We start from the raw sequence: 20,491 nt of genomic DNA on the forward strand, positions 1-20,491 counted from the left end.
CCCAAAGTATAGGAGGCTATGGATAAAAGATGTATGTGATGTTAAAGCATCTGGGTTAACTGCGATCTACACAAAAACGCTCACAAGAATATATGACAACACTGGAATTTTTTTTAGGTCTTTCACAAATTCACTTCTTGACACTTTTGTTTTTGGACCCAACAGTCAAAACAACGTGTAAATATATTTCGTTTCATCTGAGTGAGTGAAACATGACTCGTGCACTGGCCGGGCGGAGCGCGAGACAAGAGGAGGGCTGTGACCAAACTTCTCAAACTCAGAGGAGCTCGTGTCTGATCTCGTGTCCGATGTGAGTCTGATGTGGACATGATGAAGAGTTGCTGTTTTCTCGCTCTTGTCGGTTTGTTGTGGAGATGTGCTGCTTCTCAACAGAGAGGTGAGTGAACGAACACGGTCCATGCGCGCTCTGGAGACTGATGCGCGCTCACGCTCTGTCTTTTGTCCCTTAAACGTATAAAGTCTGAAATAAAACTCAAAATGATGTAAAAGAAAACTCTTCTCGTCACGCAGCTAGTTGTCCTTCAGTCTTGAGACGCAGAGAACCGTCTTTGTCTTTACAGAAGAACTCAAATATGATATGCTTGCGTCGAGAACAAGATTGTGATATCTGCTATCATGTAAAGCAATTGTGTTTGTGGTACAGTCTCGGAACATTTCAATGTTATTTGTTACAAACTTATGACAAGGCAAATACTTATTGTGATGTTGTTGAGATGCTTCACACACTACTATTTAAAGAAGTTTGATGTAAAAAGATTAATGCACTCAAAAAAAAAGAAAAGGAATGTGTAAAGAACAAAGTTCCCGAGATGAAAGCTGAAGGGTCGAGGAGATGATGTGTTAAATATTGATGATCCTGTTCAACCAAACCCTTAAACTGGCTGTAGACCGATAAACATTTGTGTAAATCCAAGCGCTGAGCATGATGTAGATGAACGATGAACGCGAATCATCATGTGAACATGACATCTGAGACACATCGGTGCTATTCAATGGTTTCATGTTCTTCTGGCTGCTTTCAGAAATGATGCCGCTCACGTTTCCTTCAGTGGAAATAAGTATCAATGTTATTTGCTTGTGTAGAAGATGAGCCGTATCTCACAACAAATGAACTGTTCCCCTTCCCTTCTCTCACTAAAAACCCCAGAATATAATCGATTGGTGAGCATCGTTTTAATATCAACCTGCTGTAAATGCATTGCCACAATCCATATGGTTTCATTTCTGCAGCCAGAGATGGTTTTATGAATGAGATTTGTCTTCGACACTCTATGACACTGCATAAGACATCATCAGATTTCACTGATGTGTGAGTGTTAAAGTCTGTTTGTCACAAAAACTCATTTCACTCGGTCCAATAATATAAACCCCCAGTAAAAATCACTTCATAGATTTCATGCTCGGTTCGTGTTGAAAACCTTTTTATGACATGCTAACTAGTCCATTATAACCAACCAAACCCTGACCTTTGACATGATGGAAATGTGTAACCAGCTACACGTTAGCCTGCCATGACATGAGCCTGGACATCTCTTGCTTCAAGTGATCTTTTTTCAGTCTGTGCAGAACATCAAACCCAAAGGCACCATTATCTGCCCGTCACAACAAGAGCACTTTCAGAAATGATTCAAATGTTATAATGCGGTGGAAACGACGGTGAAAATATTCATATCAGAGAAATGCTTTGAGATGAAGGTATATGCAGTGCTGGAGGGCGTAATGTTAGTCATGATGGGTAATGTGTTTTTAAGAGTTCACATGGTGAAGGGACGCTCAAAGGCTCATGAATGAATGTCCGCTTCAGAGAAGACACGCATGATGTTGTGTGGATCTGCTTTACTCTTCATCTGTTTATGTGTTTCTCAGCTGTCCGCTGGTTTTTGTTCTCAGCGACGACACAAAGAAACATTTGTGTGATTGTTATGCACGCTCTCGAGTCGAGCTTTGTCTCTCTAATGCCTCTGTCAAATACAAACGAGAAAAGAGCAAGATTTCAGGAAAAATCAATAGCTAATTCCCCAACGCCACCAATGAATAGCCTCGTCCAATCAGCTTTGACTTTATCCCGGTCAACACAGATGAGCACACGCTAATGTCAGCGCTGATGGATCCTTCTGAATGTTCAACCGATGGCTTGACGTTGAGCTTCTGCCACACATGGTAAATGAAGCTCTGGCTTTATTCATCCTGGAGTGAAAAATGTTTTTCCTCATCTCTTCTCATCCTCATGTTTCATTATCGCAGATTCACCAGCTAAACACAACGACACTAAATTGATTGAATAATATTTACACCACAGTATCGTCATTATTCACAGAACCTTCATGCTGCTCATTTACATGAGATGAACGACTTCATAAAAGTATCATGAAGTCTCCGTACGGCTCTCCTGAAGTTACACGAGCTCTTAAAGCTTGACATGTCGCTGTGTCCGTGAGAGTCAGGTCAAGTCAGCTTTATGTATATCAGCTGTACAAGAAAACATTGACTATAAGCAAAACATAAAAGGTTATGCAAGTCAAAACAAAGGTCAAATATCAGACACACAATAAATTCCTATATGCAGTGTTAATTAAATAAAACTCTCAAATTCTAGCAGCCCCCCCGGCCAGGCAAACAGTGTAAAACAGTTTGCAAACGGTGGTGAGGAACCCAAAACTCCATTGGAGGAGAAATAAACCTCAGAGGGAAACCAGGCCTAACCAGGGGATTCCAGTTCCCCTCTGGCAAAAACTGCAGCCTCTGCACAAGCTCGACAGTGCGCACACAACAAGACAAAATAAAGAAATTTGATTTAAGTTATCATTAATAATCTTTTAGCGGCTGAAATTTTGTAGAGTGGCCACGTCCTTTGTCCAGCTTTATCATCACAGCTTTTCTCAGGTCTTGGCATGGACTGCATCCTGCCCGCTCTGGTAACCTTGGAGCAATGAGACAAGACTGGCTGAGAGTAGAGGACTGTTCTGCACAAATGCATCAGTTGTTATTGGAAGTGTTATTGGACTGATGATGATGGTCTATGACAGAATGATCTTTAAAAACAGATCGAATGAGTCTTCATTACAGTCAGAGTCACAGTATGAAATGAAAAGGAGGCGACCTCTGACCTCTGCATCATGCAGGGGCCGCATTGAAACCATCTGCGCAAGAGAGAATTCTCCCGACACACACACACATACACGTGTGCAGCTGGATAGGAATGTTTTCATAAGTGTCCCGATGAAGTCTTCAGGAGGTCTCTTTGTTTTTCTGTTGATCCGTCTCATCTAGGCTCTGTTAATACGTGATAGAAATGCGTCTCAATCGATCGGATCACAAGTGATAGTTTGAGACGTATACTGGTGTTTTGTTCCGTCTCGTTCGTGCACTTTCTATCACTTTTCTTAGAGGGGAGGGTTTATGAGATGATGGTTGAATGAACGTCTGAGTGATGGTGACCGGATGTTTTCATTGGATCTCAGACTCTCAGTCTGAGATCTTCACACAGAGGTCATTGAACATTTCACACGTGTCACGGCCGCTTGATTTTCATCATGAAGGCGTATTTGTTCTGATTTCATTGTATTTAATTCCATCTTAACCATTAACAATGTCAAGTGTTCTTCAGGAGCACTGTTGAGATATTGTTGAGATCTGTCAGGAGTATTCTTTGAGAAGTTCACATTACTTAAGTTCATCTTGTCCCTTACGGACATTAACCATGGTTTTATTACAGTTAAAACACAAAAACACATGGCTGTTGTAGTAATACCAATGATCATACTATATTTACCACAAAAAAAAACATGATTCATTTTCATAAGTGATTGAAGGGACACAAATGTGATAGTAAATGATAGAGACAATGTCTTTGTAGAAATGTTACATTCTTGTGAAAGCAAATGAGGTTACCGGTAGAACGTGTGTTTTTTCCTCATGAGGTGTTACTCCATTTCTCAGTGGTGTTCTAGTGGAAGTGTCATGTGATGCAGGGTGCTTAAAGCGAATGTTTTGATTGGTCCACACTTCATTTAAGATTTTTGCAAATCAGAGAGACATGACTTCAGGATCCAGACTAAAGATTAAATACATGTAAAGGAATAGCACAGCTGAACCACTGTAAAGGGAAGGGGTGCGCTGTGGATTTATACCACAAGAAAAGTGAGCCGTAAATATGTTTTAGCTCGATTGACGATTACGATTAATGTTGGATTAATTGCACAGCCCTAAGCTTTAACATAAATTGACACAAGAGGTTTAGAGATTTGGCTGTGGTATCAGTTTGAGACTGTTTTCTTTCTGTGTGCCAAACTTCAAACCTTTCCAATCTATCAGAAAGGAGTGTTTTGTGTTTCAGATCTAGTGTTTTAGACGTCTTTTAATGCAGAATTGCTGAGTGAGTGTGTGTGTTTCAGACAGACAGTTGAGGATGAAGAGTCTCTCTCAGTGTCTTTGCGTTGGGCTAAATACATTCTCTTATTGTTCAGAGCACACGTGGGTTTCAGCTCTCTGTATCTCATTCTGTTCATTGTGTAGTTACAGTAGACATGTTTTCCACAGTGCGCTGGATCTCTGTGAGGAAAGAATTCTAGTTTTGTGTAGATGAAAAACCTCTCATTATGTCTATAGGTTGATAAAGTCATAATTGATATGATTGAGATATCAAACAATCAAAGAGGGTGTAAAAGGATTTTTTGAGAGACTTTGTCTGGGTTGTGATGTCACGTGTCTGTGTCGTGGTAATTCTGAAGTGCTTTCTGTTTTCCATTGCAGTGGCCGTGCCATGAGATCGGTCATATTTCACAGTGTAGCAGGTCGTTCTCTCACAGTGTAAAAACTGTGTAGAAATGAAAATTGATGTATGGGCATTAAGCGTCTAATATTCAGCGTGAGGTTCGTCTGGTCTCTATTAGACAACCAGCCTTTATTAACACCCGCAGTGAGTTTTAAAGCTTCTTTACAGCATCACTGATGTTATGTCATGAATATATACTTTACTCATCATTTCTGCATTATAACTCAAAGGTCTGTCACAACTCTTATATCTTAAAGGGACAGATCACCCATATATTCTGTCATCATTTACTCAAAGCTGCATACGTTTCTATGCTGAAAGAATGTAATCAACTGACATTTCTGGGACATCATTGACTACCACAGTAGAACGAATGATTGGATCATCTAAATTGAGATATTGTAAAGAACAGTTCTTGGGCACCTTTGATTACCATTGGATTTCTTTCTATGGTAGTCAATGATATTCCACGAACGTCTGTGTTTGTCTGTTTGTTTGTTTCTTTCTCAGTGCGTTTAGATCCTGAGCTGCAGTAATGTCATAGATTTAATGACTGTTATCCTAACAGTAAAGATTGTGTAGGTATGATTGACTGCTACAAAACATGGAATATTCTGCTGTCATGTATGAAGAAAAACTGTCAGTGACGTCTTTCTTTGGCTGTCGGTCAGAGCTGAAGGTGTATTGATGATATAAGTGTGATGCTAAAGCATTGAAAGAGCAAACAGACTCGATGTGACTCACCTCTCAGACACACAGCTCAAGCTCTAGAGACGACAGAGAGAAGGAAATGTTCTGCGGGTCAGTCCGACTCTAATGGATCCAACAGATGGACATGTGTTGTTTTCTTACAGGAGGTGGCTTTGGAAAGAACAGTCTGTCCGATCTGTGCGCCGTTCATCTTTTCTCACAAGTGTGTGTGTATATGTGCGTGTGCGTGTGTGCTGCAAGACACACAATACAAGCACAAAATACATGAGCTCTGATTGAAGAAACGTGTGGATGTGGCCTTTTCTCTATAAACATAACAATTCAAAAGTTTTCTCACACATATCATATGCATTGACAAATCGTATTTACTCATCAGCGTCACTTCTGCTGATGTTAAGGATCTTATGGTTGTGTTTTCACAGTGTCGTTTAGTTCTAATGGTTAGGGAGTGTATTCTTTTCCAAAAGTGACATTGAGACTATTTAAACATAAAAAGCTCTTTTACAGTAATCTGACCAGCAAACACAGACAAACTCATTCATTTTGCTAACAAAGCTGTACCCGTGGAGCTCGATAACATCAGATGGTCTCTTCCAGATGTGCCATATGGAGAACATTAAGAGGAAATCAGCACTGAAACAACTCAAACCTTTAACATGACTCACAGATACAGAAACACTAGACATCAACACAGTGGCTTAACCTTATTTTGAAAACGGTGCAGGAAAACAATTCTTTAATAGCCAATATTAACTGGGAATATGGGAATGGACTATTTGGACAAATTTTTCACTTATTGCTTCGGTCATTGACTGGCAGGCTACAAAAATATTATGAACTTTGAAAATGTTGTTTGAAACTATAATTTTGAAGAAAAGTAGATGTGTTACTTTTCAGAAACACATCAACATGAGGAAACGTTTAATTTCTCATCAGGATTAGATGTTCAATTGAAACATTTCAGTTGGTCAGATACTCGACAAAGAAACTGCTGTTGGGGTATTGTTAGACTTTCTCTCAGTTGTGAATCTGTAAACCGAATTTACATGTCATTTATCCTCCAGAACTCTTTATTAAATATTCCTTAAATTAAGGATTTTTGTCCTCGATGTGCACAGATAATCTGCTGGAAGTTGTTTTTATGTTTTGATACACAATGAATAGAGATACACACATATAGTCTACATATATGACACCATCACAAGCACACACCTCATATACTAAAACCTGTGTTGTTTTACGTTGTATTGTCCAATGAGAAGGATTTGATGTGGTGCTCTCATGAGAGACACATTACCGTGATCAATCAAAGCTCCAGTAAATGTCTGATGAGAGATTGAAGCAGCAGCAGTATTAGATCATGAACCTGATGGTTAGATTCTCAGAGGTGCGCTTCAGTGTGACATTCAATAACAGACACAAACACACAAGCATCTGATAGCACATGTGTTCATGGCTTTTTTTGTGTAGTAAGGAAGCGCATGTGGTTTGCACGGTCTCCTGCCAATACAGTAACACTATATGTGATGTTATTCAGAGAGAACTCTGATGCTGAATGTGACCCTACAGGAAATCTGTTGACATTCATCATCTACAAACACGTAAACCTTTATCAGACAGAAACTTTACTAGTAATAATAAATCAGCAGAAAGTCACAGTATCTGTTAACATTCATCTGAGCTTTAAAGTTGTTTCATATCTGTTGTGAGTAAGAAGGTGTTTTTCCTACAGCTTTCATCTCTGCTGGTTTAGACGTGAAGACAACATCATCCTTCTTCACAGATGACAGAAAGTGTTTAAGAGTGTTACGTGTTTTCACTTCCTGTTCACATGATAGAAATTCTTCTTTGACCTTTAGCAAATCATTCAATCACAAAGAAAGATATTTGTAAGAATGTCAGTAAGCAAACAGATTTCATCCTCCATTCACTGCCATAGTTGGGAAAATAAATACTATGATAGTGAATGTGGGATGAGATCTCATTCTTCCCAATATCTTCCTGTGTGTTCAGCAGAGCAAAGACATTTATACGGGTTTGGAACAATCTGAGAGCGAGTCAATGATGACAGAATCTCTTTAAGGACTCAGGAAGATGAGGCGAGGTACATTAAACCTTGAGTCATGTTTACAGTGCTGCCATTGAACTGTCAGAGCTGTGAGCAAATTACAATAATGACAAACATTTAGAAAAACACATTGTAAGTAAGAGTGTTTGTTTATTGCAGTGAATCGCTTGGTATACAAAATACTGAATTCAGTTACTGTTGAAAATAAAACATGAATATTTTACGCATAATCACTGTAAAGCATCAGCTTACCCAATGGAAACACACACACACGTATGTTTTATTACCCCCTAAACCTAAACATCCTGGAAAGCTTTTAGCATTTTTAGATTTTCAAAAATTATCGTTCTGCACAATTTATAAGCTTTCGTGCCAGTGGGACCTCAATTATGGTCCCCACAGTGACACGAGTCCCCATGAGCTGGTGTGTATTCAGGTTTAGGTCCCCACTAACATATACAAACCAAGACCACACACACACACACGTGGGATGAAAGAGTCAGCAGTAATGATAACAGTTAAATGTGAATGATCACCTCAGACATTTACTGCCATCATTAACTGTTCATTCTGATCATCAGCTGCTGTAACACACCAGAGATTACACACACTCATACACACACGCACACGCACACACACACACACACACGCACACACGCACAGTATATGCTGGTTATGTAGGTTTTGAAGCATAGTAGTTGCTTTGTGCTGGTTTAAGCACATACAGTTATTTTCAAATGTTAATTGAACTCATTATTTTGGTTTCTTTTTTGCACATTAAGTAAAAAAAACAATAGAACCACTATGATCAGATGGACTATTTTAACCATGTCTTTAGTTCTTATCTGGACCAGAGAGAATTGCCATGATGTCTATGAGGAGGCCTGGAAAGGTCTCGGATGTCATTAAAAATATCTTTATTTGTGTACGTAGTTGCAGGGAGTCTTAAAACCTGTAGAACATCATGTTGATGAGTAAACAATGACAACAATCCTTTACAAAGAAAGAGTTCATCACATGTGTTATCTGTTGTGTCACACACGTGTGTATTTCACGTGAACATGTTTATTATGAGCGCTATATTTAGTTGATTCATCATGAACATTTTTCACATTTAACATTAGATGAGTGGATATGAACTGTGGAGAAGTATGTGAAGCTGAGATATTATGTTGTCGATAACTTGACCTTGTTTCTTTCTATTTTACGATCTTTACTGTGCTGTTACAGATTGTGTGTGTTTAGTTTTTCACCATATGTGGAGTCAAGCGTGTTGGCGTTTAGGGCTCCTCTGAAATGTTTGTGAATACTGATGAAATATATGAATTACAGCGTCTCATCCCGTCTCACTGAGCATGTCATTTTCATCATTTGTGATCAAACCTACGACTCTCTGTCCCACAACGCCATTATGTTCTTCACCCTCCTGACACATTCAAACCTCTGTTTCCATGTCCTCTCTTTTCTGAGGCCTGCTGTCAGTGTTTCTTGTCTTCTGCATTTCACACACACACACACACACACATGTATAAACGCTGGTGTACGGCTGGAGTGAATGTCCTGAGAAACATGTGATGTCATGATCAGTCTCAGAACACAACTGAATGACAGAATGTCAGAAAACATCACTTCACTTTCTAAGTCAGAAAATGCTCCTCACACACGACACCATCAGCATCCTGAAGAAGATAGAAACAAATGAGCTCACTGGTGAAGACAAACGTTTGTGTTTGCTTGTGTGTGCGTGTGTGTTGCACTGTTGACCCTGCTCTCAGGCTCCTCAGCACAAAAGGTGAATGAATGAGCATGCCGGCTCCCCTTTTATACCCGGATATCTCAAGGGCGAACCCCATCTGTTGGTTCGACACAACGTCGAGAGACCGACAGAAAGGGAAACACACACACACACACGTCTAGACAGTTTGTGCCCTTTGTGTGTGTGCAGTTGTGTGTGTGTTTTCCGGTGTGTGGGAATGAGGATGTTGTCATGAGCCTCAGGGGCAGTCTGTTGATCTGTCCCATCATAAAGCCATCAAATAATAGCAAGTAATCAAACAAACACTGAGTTTTATTGCGGTCAGATATTGTGAACAGCTTCAGGATATTTTTATTATATATCATTCCTGGTCTATGTTTCATGTTATGACTGTTAGTTTAGTTCTGTTTGGTTCTACAGAGAAAAAAATTATTATTAATAAACAGTGCAGAATAGAGACATTAATTGATAATAACACACAAACCAAATGATGCTTCTTCATCCAGACTGTTTACAAGAGTTTTCTGACTTGAATTAAAAGTAAGACTCTTTGACATGAGGTGTTTATTAGCTTTCACCTCTATGAACGTCTTTAAACTCATTCATTCAGAGGACAGACAGTGAATCTGTTCAAATAGAGCACAATATCAGAGAACTCTGTTTTTAAACTTTTTTTCAAAAATCCAATTAACACCAATCAGACTGCAGTTGGTTTGTTTCGATTGAAGCCATAATAACTAAAAAAACTGATAACTAACACAATAAACATAATAAAAAACATGATTTTTGAAAAATAAAAATGTCTCATTTTGGAAGCAAACTGGATTGATATGAAGGAATTTGTCTGTATTTGTTTCCCTGTATTTTTCATTTTCTCTAAAGGTTCACCTTAACTCAAGCTATACCTTTTCTAGTCGTGTTCCCCAAACTTTACCTTTTGAGGTTACTTAAGGCAAACCTTCTTCAGTGCGAGGTTAGGATAGAGAATCGATTGTTGCGTTATAGAGTGGGTAAAGTATTGAGAAAACCATGTTTATTGTAAAGAAACGCTGTAGAAATAGTAGAAATTGCTTTTATCAGGGCTCACTGAATGGGTTAGATTCCATGCAGCCGCTGATTTTTGGGGCTGATAGTGTAGCTCCGTCCAGTTCGTCTCGACAAAGTTTGGCCAACAAGATTCATGAGCTGCAGAATTAGTTCCCATGGCAGGATAAATGTGTCATGGTAGCCAGGGGACTAACATGTTCTCTAATGAAAAATGTACTGGCTCCGCCGACGGCACCGTCTATTCTCTGTCTCAGCCATAGTTTGACTAAACTCCCCATAACATTCATTCTCTTTAAATAGACTCCTAAGCCTTTGCTGTCAAATGGTTTACCAACTGATGTGACTTGTGATAATAATCTAAAACGCTAAAAACCATAAGTGTATGACAATTTTATTCATGAAAACACTTCAATACCCGTCACTGAGTGTATTTAGCCTGAGTATTTTATTTGTAAAATTAAAACTAATTTAAAGTAAAAATGTTAATTTAATACTGAATAGAATTTTATATTAAATGAACATATCAAATTTTATATGTGAAATTAAACTGCGATGTATGAACCATCAAAGGCGATGAGGTATAGCTAGGAGCGCTCCAGACCAACCTAATGAAAGTATGACTTACAGAAGATAAACTAAACTAAGACGGTTTGGGGAAAGAGTCTAGGTACAGCTTAAGGTTTAACTCAAGTACGACGTACTTGTTAAAAACGTGCAGAAGCAAGTGAAAATATATACAATAGGCCAAAACAGAGAGAAAAGATGCATTTGTTTTTGTGAGAGAGCGGAGATTTCTGAATGAAATGACACAGTTCTAAAGTAAAACAGTTGAAATATAGAGAGATTGTGTGTCGGTTAAAGTCACAATTCATCACTTATTTGAGGGTGAGATTGTGTTTGTGTGACTGGACATGTGTGCGGATGTGATGTTTGCTTCATCAGAATCAGTTTCATCAGAAATGAATGTGAAGAATAAGAGATTTCAGCTGATGTGGAGATTAAAAGCAGTGACAAGATGATGTTTTAATTGAACGGTTACTCTTTGTTGTTTGGTGAAAGACAGATGAACATCTCACCTCTGTTGTTTAGTGGCTTCATCTGATTTTCACAAGAAGAGGTTTATATTATTTGATCAGCTGAAGCATCAACAGGAAAGTTGAAAACGTCCTGATGTGATTGTATGACACCAGTTCTGTCATGATTCTGTCTTCTCTTGTCTTGATTTTCTAGTCTAGGGGCAGAATCATGACAGACTCACGTGTTTTATGTGGAGAGAGACGTATTGTCAATCAGGACATAATATGCGTTCTCTCCAGTCTCGACATTGGCCGTGCGCCTCTCGTTTCTAGTATTGCTTTCCACCTGTGTCTCATTCCCCACACCTGCCCAGTGTTATCTGCTTTGTTAGTTTCCCTATTTAATGCTCTCTTGTCCATTGACTTGTGCTCGTTCGTTGCTCTAAGTGTACTTGTTTATGGTGAAGATTCCACGTTTGTATACCTTGTTCCCTCGTTCATGTCACTGTGCGCTGTATGTATATTGCCATGTTACTTGTTTGTTGTTCCTGGTTGTTTATTTTTGCCCCCCATTGTGGGAAGTATTTGTTTTCTGTTTTGATATTTAGTTTGGTTAGTGTATTCCCCATCGTGGGTGTTTGTTTTGTATTTATAATTAAAGTCTGTTTACCCATTCATCCCCGCTGCCTGCACTTGGGTTCTTCCACCCCGTTCACGACAAGTTCAACTTTAAACACTTCACAGTCCCTCACCAGTGAGAAAGAACTGTGATAGATTCAATCTTTCAAGGGTTTTGTGTAGACGTTTAGCATGAAAGGAAAGAGTTCGTGAAGGTGTTGTCTGTCAGGTCACAGTTGTGAATGACACGAAGCCCTTGATGTTTGATTAACAATTAGACTAACAGCAGAATGTTCAAAAAATAATCTCCGCTCGGTTTACAAACACTAAAGGCTCAGAGACCTGCTAAAACTGCACCTATAATGAAATCAGCGTGTGTGTGTTTCTCCAAAACCAACAGAACCCTCGGCGGCCTACTTCAAAATAATCAACAAGTGATGGAGAAAATAAAAACACGTCCTATTTCTAATGATCCTTTATAAAGAACTGTTCATCTTGAAGTGCTCTTAAGCATCTCATCACCATGGAAACATGTGAACACGTCTAACACACATTTCTCAAACATATTGGAGGTTTAATTATTGTTGACTCCCTTTATCATTTACTTCTAATACGAGTAAGTGCCTGTGTGTGTGTGTGTGTGTGTGTGTGGACGAACCAAACCAATGATCTCTGACATTAATGACTTTTGAGTTCATTAACAATACGCACAAGAAATTACTAAACATGTCATACAAAAACAAAAAACAATACACACTAGACCCAACCGAGACAAGAACAGTGCTGGAAACTAATCATTGTCATTGCCTTCCCCTAAACCAAACCATCACACAAACCTTTCTGCGTTTCAAATAAACATCATTTAGTTTCATTCATAAGCTGTTTTCCTCAAGAAAAGTCAAAAGTTACTTTTCTTACTATCTTTGTGGGGAGGTTTGGTCTACACAATGAAGGGTTTACCAGGACACACACACACACTTACAGGCTTAAGAATTGATCGAGAAATCAGTATGAAGTGAAATACACACGACAGAATCTTACGTCTGAGCTTTTATTCTGTCTGAGCAAACAAACACACACTGTGTGTGCGCTGGAGGTAACTCATCATTCCATTATTCCTTCATTATTTCAGGAAGAATCATGGGACACTTCTGTCTGTGTGACATCATGATTTCATTGGGTGGGATGTGTGTAAACTGACTGTTGTCATAAATGCATAGCGAGGATGAAGAGATTTATATTGTGGGCAGCTGTATGAAAGCAGAATTGGTTATGTGGACGTGTGTGAAGCATCAGCAGTATGAGGACATGAGTGACCCTGAGCTCCATCCTCTCCGGACGCTTCTCTTCTCTCTGTGATTAAAACACACACACACACATGTTAATGGGCTCTTTCCAAACACATTTTTATACTGTACACACTGTATATTGTGTCTCAAAGTTTAATGTGATTGTATTCTGCCCTGGAGTCACAATGATGTGAGTTTGACCATAAACATCAGTGTATGACTGATGCATAACTCATGTTATGTTCATTACAACACGAATATTTTCCCATCAGTCCCTGCAGCAGCACACAGATAAACATCAAATACATCCAGTTTTTGTCAAATGTTTTAGCCCATGAACACATAAATCTCGGCTATTCTTCTTCTAATTGAGAGAGTGATGGGGGACGTCATCACGTTATTAATAAACATGTGAGATATTATTCAAGCTGTCTCATTAAAGTACATTTCTGTCTTATCCACACAGACCTTCAAAAGCCTGTGAGAATGGACACATATAACACATTCTCAATCTCCAGCAGAAAGCGTGTTTGTTCATCTTTCTGTAAATGTGCATGCAGAACACTGACTTACACATGACCTCTGATGGTCTCATGTTTATCTTAGGAAGACGAGGGTCTGTCAGATGAAACCATTTCGAGATGTATGTGAGATTTCTCAAGCTTTTTGAATCTTCAAGGCAGAATGTTGTCTGGTGTGTGCTGGGAACACGTCCGTGTCTTACAGAAGTTTCTCATGTTAAATGAAAGATAACATGCGTGCGACGGCGGCGGCTGCTGTTTGAATGTTGTACAGTAAAACACATGATATACCGCACAGGATCTGTGTGAGACAAACCTTTCCTTCAGTCCTGCTTGTGTCTCAGATTCTTTCAGTCTGCCGGTGAACATCTGTCTGCACAGCTGGAAGTGATTTCAACCTCATAAATACACAACTCAACAGAAGAATTCATACACACACATCCACATCCGGTTCTGTTCAGATGAGCATCTTGTCTCTGGATTATACATTTACAGTTGTGTTTCGGTGTTTGTTTGGTGTAGTGTAGTGTATTTAGTGGAGATATTCTCTTCATATACACACATCTCTCTCTCTCTCTCTCTCTCTCTCTCTCTCACTCTCAAGAGGAAGGTTGTGTTTGTCTGTGAGCTGTAATGAAATCCTGTTGGTTTGATTCTTTCTTGTCTTTGCACATCAGAAACTCAACAAATGTTTTATAAAAGCAGATACTTCAAGTGAATTTTAATGACAGAGCTGTTGAATGATAAATAATGAAAGTCATTCTGATGAAGGAAACAGAAGTTCCTTTTGAAAACAAAAGAACATTCAATCTACAAGTTTTATTAGTTCAACTAGTTTATTTAAAATGCAGATTGAGAATAACCATGAACTCGTTGGTTTGTCCGTATGTGTTTTTTAACAGCTCATGTGAAAAAGTTTTGTGTATTTTCTGTTCATGTATAACTGGCATGTATTGTAGTGTTAAATCTAGTGGAGACAACGATTGAATGATCTGTCACCACCTTCCGCAGAAGATATAAAGACATGCTAGAAACACGAAGAGACTTTCAAGCATCATAACAAACAATGTTATTGAAAAGAGAAATGAAATGACACTCACTCACTTCGAGTGCGTTCAACATACAGTATGTATACATGTGTTGGACTGTATGTCACGTGTTGATGTTGTCTATTGCTGTGTGTGTTTGCAGGTCTTTTTCCAGCGGTGTTGAACCTGGCATCTATGGCAGAGATCACTGCCAATGCAACATGTGGAGAAAATGGCTCAGAGATGTACTGTAAACTAGTGGAACATGTACCAGGACAACCGGTGAAGAACCCTCAGTGCAGAACATGTAACCTCAACGGTCAACGTGACTACGGTAAAACACACGCACGAGCATGCCAACCATCTCCACATCTGCTCATTCAATCATTCATATCAGTTAATCAGTTAAAAGGATTCTTGATGACATCATTGAGAGTGATTATTGGGTTTGTTCACACAAAAGTGAAAGTTATTCACCTTGATGTCATCATAAACCCAGATGATGTTTTCTGATGATACTGATGCTGTAATGTCATTGCTTCGCGTGTATCTTCATACTGGGTGACCTGCTCATTTATGTGCTTAAAATATACATCATATGACTATACTGTATGTATTTCAATACACAATATAAGGATTTTTCTTTTGATGTTGGGCTGAAATATAACGCCTTCATGTTCATCTTTGTGTCTCTATGTCACCTGTTCCTCCAGGTAGTAGTGTTGTGTTATTTCATGTGTTTCAAAGGTCTCAATAAACCATGTGGTGTGACTCACCCGAGTTAAACCGTCACAAGAGAAACACATCTAACCCTGTCATCCAGAGCCAGTAATGACTTACATGCTCTCTCTCTCTCTCTCTCTCTCTCTCTCTCTCTCTTCAAACACACACAGTGATTAATATAACATGTAATTAGAAGAAATGAGAGAGAGAGCGACGAGTCTGAAGCAGCGGGAGTTCTTTTACATTAAACTTAAATCTCACACAGGTTTAATTCTGAAGTTCACATAAACACATGAACGTTTCAACTCTTATAAAACTCATCTTCACTAGACTGAACTCACAGAGGTAAAATTCAACAGAGAGTCATATCTTATCATTGCTTTATAATATGAGATCTTCTGAAGTGATAAATCAAGATTTCCTTCATGTGTTGCGATAAAAGAACTTATTTAATAGAAACTTGTAACAACTCTGTATTTTATCTGTATGGGAAAAGTTTACGTATGGGAATGCAGACAGTTGAGATCATGTGATTAAAGTCAGAAGCAGAAGCAATATTACAGTATTTCACAGTTGCTAAAACACATATTCTCAAAACTTTAAACACAAAACCTAGTCTTTAAACTACAGTCACAAAACCCCTGACTCTTCTGGCAAAATCAAACACTTGTCTCAAAACCGTTCAAAACAGAAACACAGCCAGTCAATATATAAACACTCATCAGCATTCATTAGACACTACATCAAAAAATTGCCAACACAGCGTCCAGGGCATGTAGTTACAGAGATTTTTTTTATTGCATATGGATCGATCATAATTAACAACTCAGTACAGCAAATATATTGCATACTGTAAGTACTGCAAGTAATAGAGTATTGAATTTCTGTATTTTCCGCATAAAAATAAATTAAGAACAAAGACAACTCTAAATAAAAAGCGTATTACACAAAATGTTGTGCAATTGCAAAATCAAAGTCAATGAGAGACTCATTCTGCCTCAGCATCCGTCTTCGTGCTGGGTCCGACCAGAGGACTTCGTCCAAATCACATGCAATGTTGTCCCTTCCTAGGCAACGGGGGAAGAACCCTCTCGTGTGCCGGATCCACTCTTGACAACACTCCACATTGCCTGTAAAAGATTTACCCTTGTATATGGGTCACGGTCATAGACCTTCCATCGCCACGCAGAGAAAAACTCTTCTATTGGGTTGAGGAAAGGGCTGTATGGTGGAAGGCAAACATTCACGAATCGCTGGTTGATGTTGAACAACTCACGTATTCGGACACCACGGTGAAAGCTGACATTGTCCCAAAGCCACAACATAGACAGGATGCACTGCCTGCTCACTGATGATCCTGCTCACGTTCAAACAAAACATCCCGAAGACCACCCAGAAATGTAAGAAGATGTTATATGGCCCCAGGGTTGCATGATGGTGGAGAACCCCCCCATTGCTTATGGCTGCACATAGGGTGACATTGCCACCGCGCTGGCCAGGGACTTCCACAATGGCACGTTGGCCAATTATGTTCCAGCCTCTCCTTCTCCTCTTCGCCAGATTGAACCCTGCTTCATCTACAAAAATATATTCATGGGGCCTTTCCATGGAATCCATTTCAAACACCCTCCATATATAAAAGAGATAAATAAATAGTTTTGTAAGTGTTAAAGAAAGACATATTTCTGCAAAAATGTATGTACAGATGTATATGCACTCCTGATTTACATACACTACAATATAGTGCAGTTACAGTAACAGTATAGGACAATAACTGTAGGCTACAAACTTGTACTGTAAGCATCAGTGCTGAAAGTGTACACTTACTTGCACATACTGATATCGTAGATCTTTGACCCTTTCTGAATTGCGTTCAAAGGGTACTCTGTACACTTGCTTCATGCTTACCCTGTTGCGATGGAGGACACGGGAAATGTTAGAAACTGTTGATACCTTCAAAGTTTACATTGTCTTCTACAAGTCTTTGCTGTATCTCACGCAGTCGGATGACATTGTTTTGACGGACCATATCAACAATAAGAGACTCTTGCTGTTGGGAGAACAAAGGAGTCCTTCCAACCTCATTTGGTAGTCTTGCAATTCTACAAAAGGGAAAATGCTATCACAAATGTATACATAAATGTATACATCCCCTTTCTATTGATAAACTGATGTATTATATAAAATGTTTACAGTACTTTCAGTCGCACAAATTAGAAAACCAATACATTTACCTGTTCTCTTCTCTGAATGTCCTGATTATGGTGGCCACAGAGAATCTGGACAAATTGGGTTGTACTCTTTGTCCTGCTTTCCTCATTGTCATTCCATGAACAAGAACGTAGTCTATCACAGTTGCCCGAATCCCATTGTTTCTTACAGTGTACCGTTTCCAGATGCTCTCTTAATGTCTGATTTAGCTGAACCGTGTGATGATGTTTGTGTCCTGTGTACAGAGAGGCATCCCATCGAGTACGCCATCGACGGAACAAACCGGTGGTGGCAGAGTCCCAGTATCATGAACGGGATGGACTATCATCAGGTCACTATTACTCTGGATCTGCAGCAGGTAAACCATGAAAACACCTGACATCATCATTCAGCCGAGAGAGAGAAAGACGGACAGAGAGAGAGAGAGAGAGAGAGACACACAGAGAGAGAGAGAGAGAGAGAGAGAGAGAGAGACACAGAGAGAGAGAGAGACACAGAGAGAGAGAGAGACACAGAGAGAGAGAGAGAGAGAGAGAGAGAGAGAGAGAGAGAGAGAGAGAGAGAGAGAGAGAGAGAGAGAGAGAGAGACACAGAGAGACAGAGAGAGAGAATTTTTTAGAATTTTAAATACAACTTTAATGGACTAGGCTTTCACATTGTGTTACAGAAAGATCATTCTCTTTAAGAGTCGAGCTTCTTTTTGTCAATCATAACGAACTATAAATAAAAAAACACAAAAGGACACAAAATAATCAAATAAAATAAATAAATAAATAAGGACTTAATTAAACCACATGTTCTCCATAAACCAGTTCACCACTCTTAACAGAGCACAAAGCTTCCCTGTAACACCATACCTCCTCAAAAATATCCAAGTCTTTCATTTCAGCATAGTATTTAAAATCTATCAAAATCCTCGACTTCACCAGCCTTTTAAACACACACACTAGATCATGATCAGATTCATCTTCAATTATACTTCTTCTACTAACCCATATTGCCATCTTTGCTTTCCCCAGTATGAAATTTAGTAACTGAAAGCAAGACTTGCGCTTTTGAGTGTACTTAACTCCCAAAATAAAAACATGCGGAGTAAAAACCAAACCAAAACATATAAAAATACACTCTAACACTTGGAACAAGGAGACAAGCCTATGACACTCCATAAAACAGTGAAAAACTGTCTCTCTTTCAGAACAACTCGGACATTTGTCATCAACTGTAGAATTTATCACTGAGACAAAAGAATTAACTGGCACAATACCGTGTAAGACCTTCCACTGTAAATCCCCATATTTCTTAGTTAACGGTGGTTTATAAAAAGTTCTCCAATTTGGTTTAACATTCTCATCTAGCGAAAACTTGGCACGCCATGGTGTGTCAGTCTTTGCATTAAGTTTTAATTTGTTCAACACCTTAACACAGACTTTGTAAAAATCTTTACCATCAGTTTCATCCAGATACATCTTTTCAAAACAAGATACATTCAACAAAGGTCCATCACACCCATCAAACTGTGGCATAACATTCAATTTTGGAAACAGAAAAACATCATTCATTTCAGAACTGTCAGCACAGAAAAGTTGCAACATGTCACACTCCTTCTTTGTTAAGACTCCTTTCCATTTGTTTAACAACTGCGCCACAACTCGTGTTGATTGCATATGTAATGCGGTAGCTACAGGTTCAACACCATCAAGTTCAGGGCCTGCTAGAGATACTAGGTTCCCCAAAGTTTTAAGTCCATGGCTTTCCAAAATGTGGTCCAATGGCATAGCTGACTCCCTTGATAGATCCAGCTTAGCCCCCCTTGTCAATGGCTCTTTCAACAGTAAGGGTGCAGATATTGAAAATTCACATCTCTGTATTTTAAAGAAACATAGCACTTTAAAAAGTCCACAATAGAATGATGGTAGATTCTTGAAAGGTAGTCTCTTGGGGTCCATTAAGAAAAGGGAGATATCCAACTGTAAACCTCCCAATCTTTGCAATATACTATAGGCCAAAGGTCTCCACAATAAGTCTGTTGGGCCTACAAGCAGTCTTTGAAGAAACTGAAGGCGGAAAGCAGCAACTCGACTGATCAGATGAACAAGTCCTTGGCCTCCCTCATCTTTAGGTAAAAAAAGCACACTTTGGGGAATCCAATGCAGCTTATCCCAAAAGAAATTCACCATTTCAGTTTGAATATCAGACAATAACTTCTGGGGAGGATTCAACACCATTAAACGATGCCAAAGTGAGGATGCCACCAAATTATTACATATTAAAACACGCCCCCTATAGGACATGTGAGGTAATAAACAAGACCATCTTTTGAGACGTCCTTTCACTTTTTCTAGGACCCCTTCCCAATTTTTCTGTTCTGTTTGACTGTCACCCAAAAAAACACCCAAGTACCTAAATCCATTCCTGCCTGATTTTAGTCCTTGGGGTAGCTTTAGTGTCCTGCCTTCCCATTTTCCACCCAACAGTGCTTCGCTTTTGTCCCAATTAACCTTTGCTGATGACAACTTCCCAAAATTTGAAACTGTATTGGCTAAAACATTTACATCTTCTTGATTCTTTACAAAGACCACCAGATCATCAGCATAAGCAGATAACAGATATTTTGAACCACAAAGAGAAAAACCAGAAATGACCATCCTCAATTTATGCAGTAGGGGCTCAATTGCAAGAGAATACAACATACCGGAGAGTGAACAACC

The 20,491-nt window shown here is 39.1% G+C and overlaps 1 protein-coding gene across 1 annotated transcript; it reads left to right on the top strand.

Moving 5' to 3' along the window:
• Positions 1-327: 327 nt before the first annotated feature.
• On the top strand, positions 328-18,141 carry LOC306905096 (laminin subunit alpha-2-like; the record flags this gene model as incomplete). Its single annotated transcript, XM_079475481.1, has 3 exons — positions 328-397; positions 15,013-15,183; positions 18,029-18,141. Coding segments are annotated over 3 exons (354 nt in total), but the record flags the coding sequence as incomplete, so codon positions are not given.
• Positions 18,142-20,491: the final 2,350 nt, after the last annotated feature.

The sequence above is a fragment of the Barbatula barbatula genome (assembly GCF_947034865.1).
Source record: "Barbatula barbatula genome assembly, chromosome: 15".
Lineage (NCBI taxonomy): Eukaryota > Metazoa > Chordata > Actinopteri > Cypriniformes > Nemacheilidae > Barbatula > Barbatula barbatula.